Source organism: Mercurialis annua, linkage group LG3, assembly GCF_937616625.2.
Source record: "Mercurialis annua linkage group LG3, ddMerAnnu1.2, whole genome shotgun sequence".
Classification (NCBI taxonomy): Eukaryota; Viridiplantae; Streptophyta; class Magnoliopsida; order Malpighiales; family Euphorbiaceae; genus Mercurialis; species Mercurialis annua.
In genome coordinates this window covers 1,780,235-1,789,351 of record NC_065572.1, presented here as the reverse complement: position 1 = coordinate 1,789,351, position 9,117 = coordinate 1,780,235, and the positions used below count along the sequence as shown (strand labels likewise).

General features: G+C 31.6%; 2 protein-coding genes across 3 annotated transcripts; one reads left to right on the top strand and one right to left on the bottom strand.

Moving 5' to 3' along the window:
* The first annotated feature begins 1,332 nt into the window (after nt 1-1,332).
* On the top strand, nt 1,333-2,366 carry LOC126674420 (wall-associated receptor kinase-like 20). The gene has a single exon (XM_050368865.1). The coding sequence runs from the start codon at nt 1,390-1,392 to the stop codon at nt 2,011-2,013; it is 624 nt and encodes a 207-aa protein (XP_050224822.1). The 5' UTR covers nt 1,333-1,389; the 3' UTR covers nt 2,014-2,366.
* Nucleotides 2,367-3,030: 664 nt separating this feature from the next.
* Nucleotides 3,031-6,519, bottom strand: LOC126674051 (probable protein phosphatase 2C 5). Of its 2 annotated transcripts, none has more exons than XM_050368421.2 (8): nt 6,290-6,519; nt 5,563-5,763; nt 5,008-5,179; nt 4,706-4,923; nt 4,473-4,580; nt 4,267-4,392; nt 3,955-4,184; nt 3,031-3,613 (listed from the first exon to the last, which is right to left on the bottom strand). In XM_050368421.2, the coding sequence occupies exons 1-8, from the start codon at nt 6,323-6,325 to the stop codon at nt 3,394-3,396; spliced, it is 1,311 nt and encodes a 436-aa protein (XP_050224378.1). In that variant the 5' UTR covers nt 6,326-6,519; the 3' UTR covers nt 3,031-3,393. The 2 variants fall into 2 exon arrangements, with proteins under 2 accessions (XP_050224378.1, XP_050224379.1); XM_050368422.2 differs by having other exon boundaries at nt 5,563-5,808; nt 6,290-6,518.
* Nucleotides 6,520-9,117: the final 2,598 nt, after the last annotated feature.

The window sequence follows — 9,117 nt, the reverse complement described above, 5'->3', positions numbered from 1 at the left end:
TAACATGCCTGCAAGTTACAATCATGGGCGGACATATATATGATGTATGATGAATAATTAATTACATTGTAATTTATTTTTTTCAAATAATATTACTAATAGTGTAGTTTTGTCTATTTAATTTTTATCTTTTTGTAAAATTATAATAAAATATTTCATTTTATATTTTACCTGATTTCTTTTGTTCTGCCACAGCTTATAAAGTTATAAATTATAATCACCGATTTAATGGCCTACTTTTTGTTGATTATAAGTATTTAGCCGGTTTGTCCTTGCCACTTTGATTAACCCAATATGTTTTTTAATTATTTTACATACACCACTTATAGTAAGTGGGAGCCCCTCCACTTCCCATCTTGGGCTATATGATTCTTGTCTCATGTTTGAAACTTGTTGGCTCAAAGAATATAATACTAAACTTTTATGGTGAGGTATAGATATGCTAACATTAATTTAGGATCTACAACTTAGAGCATTTGTGATGCAAGGCTATATATTTATGCTAAATTTAATACATGTATATATGACGTGTGTCCTACCTTTTAAAAAAGTAATTAGCTGAGATCGTAAAAATAAAAATAAAAGTTAAAAATGAAAGAAAAAGTTAAAAAGAAAATAACGTGTAAAATAACAAATTATAAAAATTAATAATGAATATTTATAGAATATTAAAATTCAGCATATGCTACGTTGTCAACTTTGACAAAAAATATAGCATATATCAAATTTAGTACTAACCATATCATAATTGAAGTTAAATTTAAAGGCAAGTGAGCGTTGGCCCATTTGGCAACGCTCACATTGCATCTTTCTGAGGGTGGGTTCGACCCACCCCTCGGACAGCCAGTGGGCTGATTAAAAAATAAATACTAATACTAACATCTAACATCTTAGTGTAATTCTACATTCGACAAAAAAAAAAGTTAATTTTAAAGATTCAAATTCTAAATTATAACATAAAGCAACCATCCATTTGACAAAAAAAAACCATCCATTTAAATCTGTAAATCATATATGCAGCCTGCCTATAAAGCATGCAAATCCATAATCTACACAATCTTAATTAATATATTTAATAATTCCATCCAAGTTATGAAATTTATATAAGTTTTTATTTTATATTAACAATTTATTAACAATGATCAACAACTAAATAAAAAAATAAATAAGGACAGTTGATCAATAATTGAAAGCACATAAAAGAATCAAATGTGGTTCAATTGGTTGGCGTTCACTACAAATTTGGCTAATCAGCTTCATAGTTCATGCAGTTAATTTAGTAAAAGTTAGGGCTTAGTTTCTGTATAAATAATAGGGCATCTTCCTCACACCATTTCTTGCATCACACTCTTTAATTCTCATCTCTCTTCTATTACAAAGAAAACAAAAATGTATTTGGTCTTTCTCATACTTTCTTTAGTCTTAAAAATGTCAACCCTAGAAGCTTGCCCTAAATGTGGGAGCATGGAAGTTCCATACCCTCTAAGCACAGCTGAAAACTGTGGAGATTCTAGGTATAGAATTTACTGTAACAATGGTGCCCTTCAATTCCTATCATCTCAAGGTTTTTACTATAAAATCCTCAGCATAAACCCTAGGGCTAATAAGCTCGTTATAGCCCCTCCGGCGATACAAAAGAACACGTGTCATTCGTCTGATGTCGGTTTAGGTGGATTAATGCTTGATGATAAGTTACCGTTTAATATATCTAATCGTAATACTGTAATGTTGTTTAATTGTTCCGTAGATATTTTAAAGTCGCCTTTGAATTGCTCGGCGAGCAGCTTTTGTAGAGAGTTTGAGGAAGAAAATGATGAAGGGGGGTGTAAAGGTACGCTTTGTTGTCATTTCTTGAAAGATTCGGCGATGACTTCGCATAGGATTAGGGTTAGGACCGAAGGGTGTACTGCTTATACTTGTGTTGTGGATATGAAGGCCGGAGATCCGGTGGGCGTCTGGAACTATGGCATTGAGCTTCAATGGCTGCCTCCATACTCGATGGGGCGAGTTTAGGCCATCGCAAATCTCGTTTTTCGTCTCTCGCAACTCCAACACCATGCCATATTTTACTTCAAAATAGTGAGTGTGCACCTCATATTTTACTTTAAAATGGTGTCTGCTAAGGTGGATCATCAATGAGTCAATTTTTATTTTTGTGTATGTATAAAATGAATAAAAAAAGAAGAGAAGAAAATAAATAAATTTAAGTTTGTAGTGTTGAAAATATTACTATTGTATATTGAAATAAATTATGTATTGCGGCTATCGCCTACTCTAAAATGGATTTTTGTGCTGGAGACGAGTTATCGTTAATTGCTTGTATAAGATTCTTACATTATCTAATTAAGGGTAATATTTGAGTTGAAGTGTTAATCTTTTTGATAGAAACTATATTTTTTTTTTAATTGAAGGAGTTTATATTTTGATTTTTTTTTTTGTCAAAGGTTAAAATTAAATTTTGATTTTTTACTATTGTAGTTTCGGATAGCAATGATGGCATTTATGTGGTATGAAAAATGAATTTACTGGTGGCGTGTACATTATATTATGCTGATAAAAGGAAATTTACCCTCCATTAGACATATTTTTATTACCGTTAAATGATTGATTAAAGCGGTTATATTTGTTTTTAATTTATAAAGATTCTTTATATAATATATGAAAAGGGAGTGATTCACAGGCACTCAATAGTCTAAAATTTTGATTGAAATGAACCAAAATTATCAAGTTTTGGAGTTTTGTTAGAAAATGAGAACTTAGTCTTTTTTGATCTTTTTAAGCCAAGTTCAAGGAGCAACATGACCCTTTGTCCTTAAAGTTTAATTTTTTTTTTTGATGGAATAAAGTTTAATTCTTTGTCCAAATTTATGCCACAAAAAAAAGTCCAAATTGATGATTTTAGACAGATAAACCCACAACTTGATAAAATTTGATCATTTTGCTAAAGAAATAAAGAACACCAAATTCTTATATATAATTGTGTCTTGTCCTAATACATTTTTCTTATTTTAAAAGCAAAAGATCAGTAAATTGCACAAGATGATAATTTCCACTCGGACAAGAAGGAAGAAGCTGCTGCAATGAACACATCGCTTAGCAACCTTCAGTTTTTACTTACAACTTCAAGCAGTTAGCAATCAAACTATCACAACCATGTCTATCAGAGGGGCATCTGAAGTCTTTTGTCAGTTTAGCAAAAGCTCGAACAAACCGGAATTCGACACAACCAATTGTAAAACAGACACCTATGCACTACATTTCTACCTCATTTGCTTATACATCTATTATAATCACTACCATCAAATCAAAAAAAGAAAAAAATAACCAAGCTTCATCGTACTTCCAGCGGAAAAAATTCGACAAATATTTACTCTGTTACCGGATAAAGTGCTTCTATGCGGTTATTGTGGGTCTGGTAGGCCTTTTCCCTTCCATGGCATCTTTCTTTTTTTGACATTTAGGGCAGAGGAAAGGGCCTTCCCATGGCTGTGATCCAGGAGAGAGAAAGGAACCCGAGTTTACTGATAAAATTTCAGTTGGGGCTTCATCCACTTGACACACTGCGCATCTGTACAAGCCGGAATTTACATTTAATGGAGTATCTTTGCCCAATCTGCATTTGCAGCAGAGAAGTTAGAAATACATCACAAGCCTTCAAACTTAATAACTTTGTCGGAAGTGGGAGACAAAGTAATAAAATGCTGCGGTGAGTATCAAAGACATAGAGTTTTACAATCGAGCGGAAAGCTTCTCGTAGTTCCTACTCTAATAAATAGCGGCATAATTAAGTAAAACATGTGTCGTATGCACAATGGATCAGTAAATAACAGAAGTGCCTAATCTAAGAAAAACATGCCCTTAATTTGCTTTAATGCTTATTTCTCATAATAACTACTTATAAAATCACAATTCATATCGGAAGAATTGTATTAAAGAATCTGACGGTCAACAAACCTTTCTGCGAGCATAGCAGAACCCTCTTCAAACAACTCCTCTACCATTCCAATAGCAGAAAGCTTATTTGTTGCTCTGTTCAAAGGAATTAAAGGATTCTTTCCAAAAAGTGAACTGATCATATTTTGCTTTTTTCTCGGCATGGGAGGTAAGACTGGAACATCAGATGGGATTATATCAACAACAAGGCAAGTTGTATCATCCTTCAAGCCCCTTGATCTTAAAGCTTCCTAGAGAGGAGAACAGTATAATTTAGGCAAAGCCCGAATAGCGCATAACACCAGAGGATAATAGCATGTAACAAGACATCACCTTAACAACCAACTTGGCAGAAATCTCTGCAGGTAAACCCCGACAAGACTTTGCAGCCGTATCAGAGGATAAAGCATCCCAAATACCATCAGAAGCAATAATGAGTCTTCCCCCAGTGTTTGATAGCTATAAAACCAAAAAATAATTCCTAAGTTTCATAAATCATATAAGTGATAAACCATAACCGACAAGAGAAAGGAACTAACCTTCACTTGCTTTACATGTGGTACAGGGACAATGAACTCCCCAACATCTGTGTCCCCAATTGACCGAGATAGACATAATCCACCTGGCCAGCAGCGCAATGGACCGACCTATAAAGCCAAAGAGAATTTGAACCAATAAGATGAAACTGAGAGAATATGGAAGTGAATGCTCGATAATAATAAATTTCTCCTGCAACAAACAGCAGATACGAAAATAATCATTTGCATGATACCTCATTGCCACCATAAATATTGAGCCTTCCTACTTCACCCCCACTTGCAGTTACACGCTCCCTCTCTTCTTCATTCTCTTCTAACCTATGATCAACTGTTAACAGCGACACTACCCCACCCTGTGTGTCCAATATACATCGTGAATCCCCCACAGATGCAACAGTCACAGTCCACCCGTCTATCACAACAAATGTAACGGTTGTCCCAGAAGTTTCACCTGCCATTTTTATTTAAACTGAGCATAATGATGAAGATGTCAAAAAGAAAGTAAAAGAATGATAAGACGGATGTTGGTACATACGTTTCTGCTGAAATTCTATGTCAGTTTTCACGAAACCTGCAACTAATGCTCGAGGAAGGGCTTGAAGCCATTCTTCCCGACTACTTTCCTTGGGGATTGCACTCAAAACATTGTCCAATAAGCTCTCTTTTGTAAATATGGCAGCTGATATACCATTATGCCCATCAAAAATCTGTCAAGACCAACAAAATGAATTTCTACACAATACGAATCAAACAATTGTTATGGCTTCCTACGACTTCAAAGGTAACAGAAGCTTTATAATTCTCCACCTCATGGGTGAAAAGTGGTTGCAAATAAAACAAAGTATATACTGAAATCGTAGACTTCTAACTCTTTGATATAAGTGACTATTAATTTCCCTTTTTATGGTGATGGAGAAGCACTACAAACAGGTAATACATAACTGCAGAGAACCACTCATGTCAACTGTTTATATATAATAGAAATTGTTCCTGTTCATTATTTTATTCTAGATTTTCTCAAACACCAAGAAGAAAGTAATATTCTCTTAAAGGTAATACTGAATGGAAGCATAAAGAAGATAAAAGGTACCGCAAAGACAGAAAAAGACGTTGACGAGTCTCCGGGAATCCTCTGGCAGTCAGGTTTAATCAAAAAGTAATCCTCTCCTTTCTTAGCCAAAGCAGCTTGTCCATACTTCACAAATGGTTTTTCAACTTTCTCATTCCTAAGCTCACGACCGATCAAAGCCCCAAGCGGAACAAGAGGAGCTTTCATCTTTGATAATTCAGCCTGGCTCATGGCAATTCAGGTGTCAAGTCAACATTTCCACAACCGCTGTATCAAAACCCTATCCATTCTCATTAACAATATTAACAATTTTCATCTTCATATCCTAAACAAAGTACATTACACCTCTATATTTTCAGTTCAATGCAATTAAAAATTGTAACAAACTAAAGAACCTTGTAAAAATGCAGGACAAAAATTAACAAGGTCAATTCAAAATCTAAAACTTCAATTCATAATAGCCAGAAAATCCCCAATATGACATAAATTTCACCCAAATCAATTCAATTTTTTTGAAAAATAGTTAATCAAAAATGTGGAAGGCAGTAACTTTAGAAAATAAAAACGTAAACCCTGATCAATTAAAAGAGACCCGGTAAAACTTATCACCAGAATTACACAAATCTGAGATAAATCATAAAAATTGGATCTTAAAATTTTGATTTTTTTACACAAAAAATAACAAAACCCTAGAAAAATTGGCATTGAAAAATTAAACAAAGAGAGCAGCAGATTATAGAGAACTCACAGTTGAAACATGAATTGGGCTTAGCAGATCCAGCATTGAGCAGAAAAAAATGATTTATTAAAGTGGCTTCATTTATGTTGTAATAGCAGAAGATAAAGAAGAGGGCTTTTTTTTTGGATTAGGGATTAGAGGGAGGAGAGTACTAATTATGAGTGATTTTTGATTGGGTGGTTTTTAGAAATCTAGAGAAGAACAAATATTTATTTTTCAAAAATAATTGTGAGTATTTAATATTTAGAGAGGTGATTTTTCAGATAAATGGACTTTTTTCGATAATGACGTTTATGTCCTAATCTAAGTGTTCGATGTTATAGAGTGGATGAAGATATAGGGAGTAACTAATGGGTTGGTTCAATTGGTAAGCGACGGCAGACTCGTCCACCATGTCAGGTGCGCAATATGGAATCCGGATTAGTCGGGACGAAGTTTTGGAAAATGGATGGGCAACAAAAAAAATAAAAAAAGAAGATATAAAGAGTAAATAAATTGGGCTACTCGTAAATGAATCAATACGGACTTAGAAATAAAATTAAAATCAATTTGAAAAAATAGAGTTGAGATATAATATGTACCGGCATGCGAGATTAAATAACTTTTTTTTATATTATAGTAACATTTGAAAGTTTAAAGTTTGATATATGGTATCTTATAGTTTAGTATATTTTATAGTTTATGGTAAGAAAAATATTTTAAATGTATCACAGGAATTATTATTTTTAATAACTATTTTCTATTAAACTTGAACCAGGTTTAATAATTATTTTCTGTTAAACCTTAACCAAATTCGAGTAGCTTAGATATCGTCTAAATTTTAGTCCATTTAAATTTGGAATCGGAAATGCATAACATATTTCATCTCGAATTCACATTTGACATAATTTGAGTTCGACTCGGCTCCTTAACATCGCTGAATGAATATTTTTTATATATATTTTTACTCTATTTATTATATTATCATCTATTTTTTAAATTAGTAATCTCTTTCGATAAAATGTTTTGAAGCTATTTACTTTAATAGAAACAAATATATTTATATATGTGGGGTGTTCAATATAGTTTACGTGGGTTATGAATTTTGAATAAGATGGTACTTTAATTGTAATGTTGATAATATAGAAAAAAAAATGATAATTGGCTCAGTAATTAATAGATCTATAAAAGTATAGTATTCACATAAATTAAATTTGGACATTCCTCGATATATTATGTTTTTTTATATATAATTGAGGAGAAAGAACGCTTGCAGAAGAAATTGGACTCACGATCTTAACAGTTTGTTATTCGGTGCCCATACCATTTGAGCTAAATATATTGTGCTAATTTTTTCGTAAGCACAACTTGCTCGTAGAAATATTATAATTCGATTTGAGAGTTTTCGGATCGATTTTCACCTCTTGTTGTAATAGAAAATAAAACTAAAATATGCTATGCAATCTTAGAAACACCTGTGTGTAGGTTGGCAAATAGTAGTGGATTACATAATCGAATTATTAAAATTGGTGGAGACGATTTTGGTTGGAGATTACACAATCTAATTAGACCTGGTAAACCACGGCCGAGTCCCAACAAAATACTCACTATTAATACTATTTGTTTATTAAAATAATAATTATCTGAATTTTAATCTGTCTTCATATTGGCATAACAAAAATCAAGCGATGTGAAATTTTTTAATTTTAAAATACTAAAAATTAATTTTAGATATTAAATTTGATACTATTATTTACTTCTTTTCATAATAATAATAATAATAATTCATAACACAGAAACTATCTTTTTGTTGAATGTTAAATTTTGTATGATTTGAAAAAAATACATCTTCAATTGATTTTATATGTATTTTGAAACAAGTGGAATTTATAAATTTAGGAACACGAAAATATGACAAATAAACTATAAGCTCACAAATATCTTTGATATTAACTGGTGAACAAATATTAAATATAATCAAAAGTCAAATTAAGAGATAATGGCATCAACATGTCTGGAGCAATTATTTTGAGTGCCGTTTTCTGCTAATTTTGTTTCTTGAAATTAAATAACTTATATTTTGAATAAGACAATGCTCTCTATTTATAAATTAATAAAGAACAACACTCTAAATTTTTAGGACTATTAAAGATAAAATTGGATCGTCACACTCACTAAATTTATTCATATTATACAAATTTATCTTAATTGATCCAAAAATCAAAACTATTGCCTTTTTTTTTATAATTTGAAAGGGAGAGCGCTTGTAAAAAAACGAACCTACGACCTAACAGTTTGTTGCTTAACGCTTATATCATTTAAAGTATAACTCATTAGTAACTATTGCTTTTTAGTTGGTCAAACTGCCTAAAAGTGAGCTATTTAACTTTGAGTTATAAGTTAAGTGATCAAGTAGACCCTTGCTCGTTTCTAATTTGCCAAGGGGGATCTATTATTCATTATGTATTTAAAATTATATAAATTAATGTAGTTATTAAAAGAGTTGATTCTATAAAAAATCATCATTTTTATATGTTTTTCATTTTAATCATATCTTTTAAAAATTATCATATAAATTCACTATTTGTTTTTTTACAAATCTACCACCAATGTAAAAATTCGGTATCTTCCTTCTCTCAAATAAACGCTATAATCTGACCAATGTCCTAATTAAAACAAAAAATTCTTTTCTCTTCCACTTTGTTTGACAATTCGGTTGTCGAGTCAGCAAATATATACCGAATTTTTACATCGCTGATAAATTTGCAAAAAATTAAAGATGGTGAATTTATATGACAACTTTAAAGGACGTAATTAAAATAAAAAAAAGTGTTAAGATGGCGATTTTATATGAAACT

What these genes read in the sequence shown, in the direction of transcription:
- LOC126674051 (XM_050368421.2), bottom strand. Translation starts at nt 6,325, where the DNA reads ATGCTGGATCTGCTAAGCCCAATTCATGTTTCAACT. An exon ending in CATAGAATTTCAGCAGAAAC is followed by an intron (nt 4,924 to 5,007) that starts GTATGTACCAAC and finishes TAAAAATGGCAG; the next exon opens with GTGAAACTTCTGGGACAACC. An exon ending in CTGCCAAGTTGGTTGTTAAG is followed by an intron (nt 4,185 to 4,266) that starts GTGATGTCTTGT and finishes TCTCCTCTCTAG; the next exon opens with GAAGCTTTAAGATCAAGGGG.
- LOC126674420 (XM_050368865.1), top strand. Translation starts at nt 1,390, where the DNA reads ATGTATTTGGTCTTTCTCATACTTTCTTTAGTCTTAAAAATGTCAACC.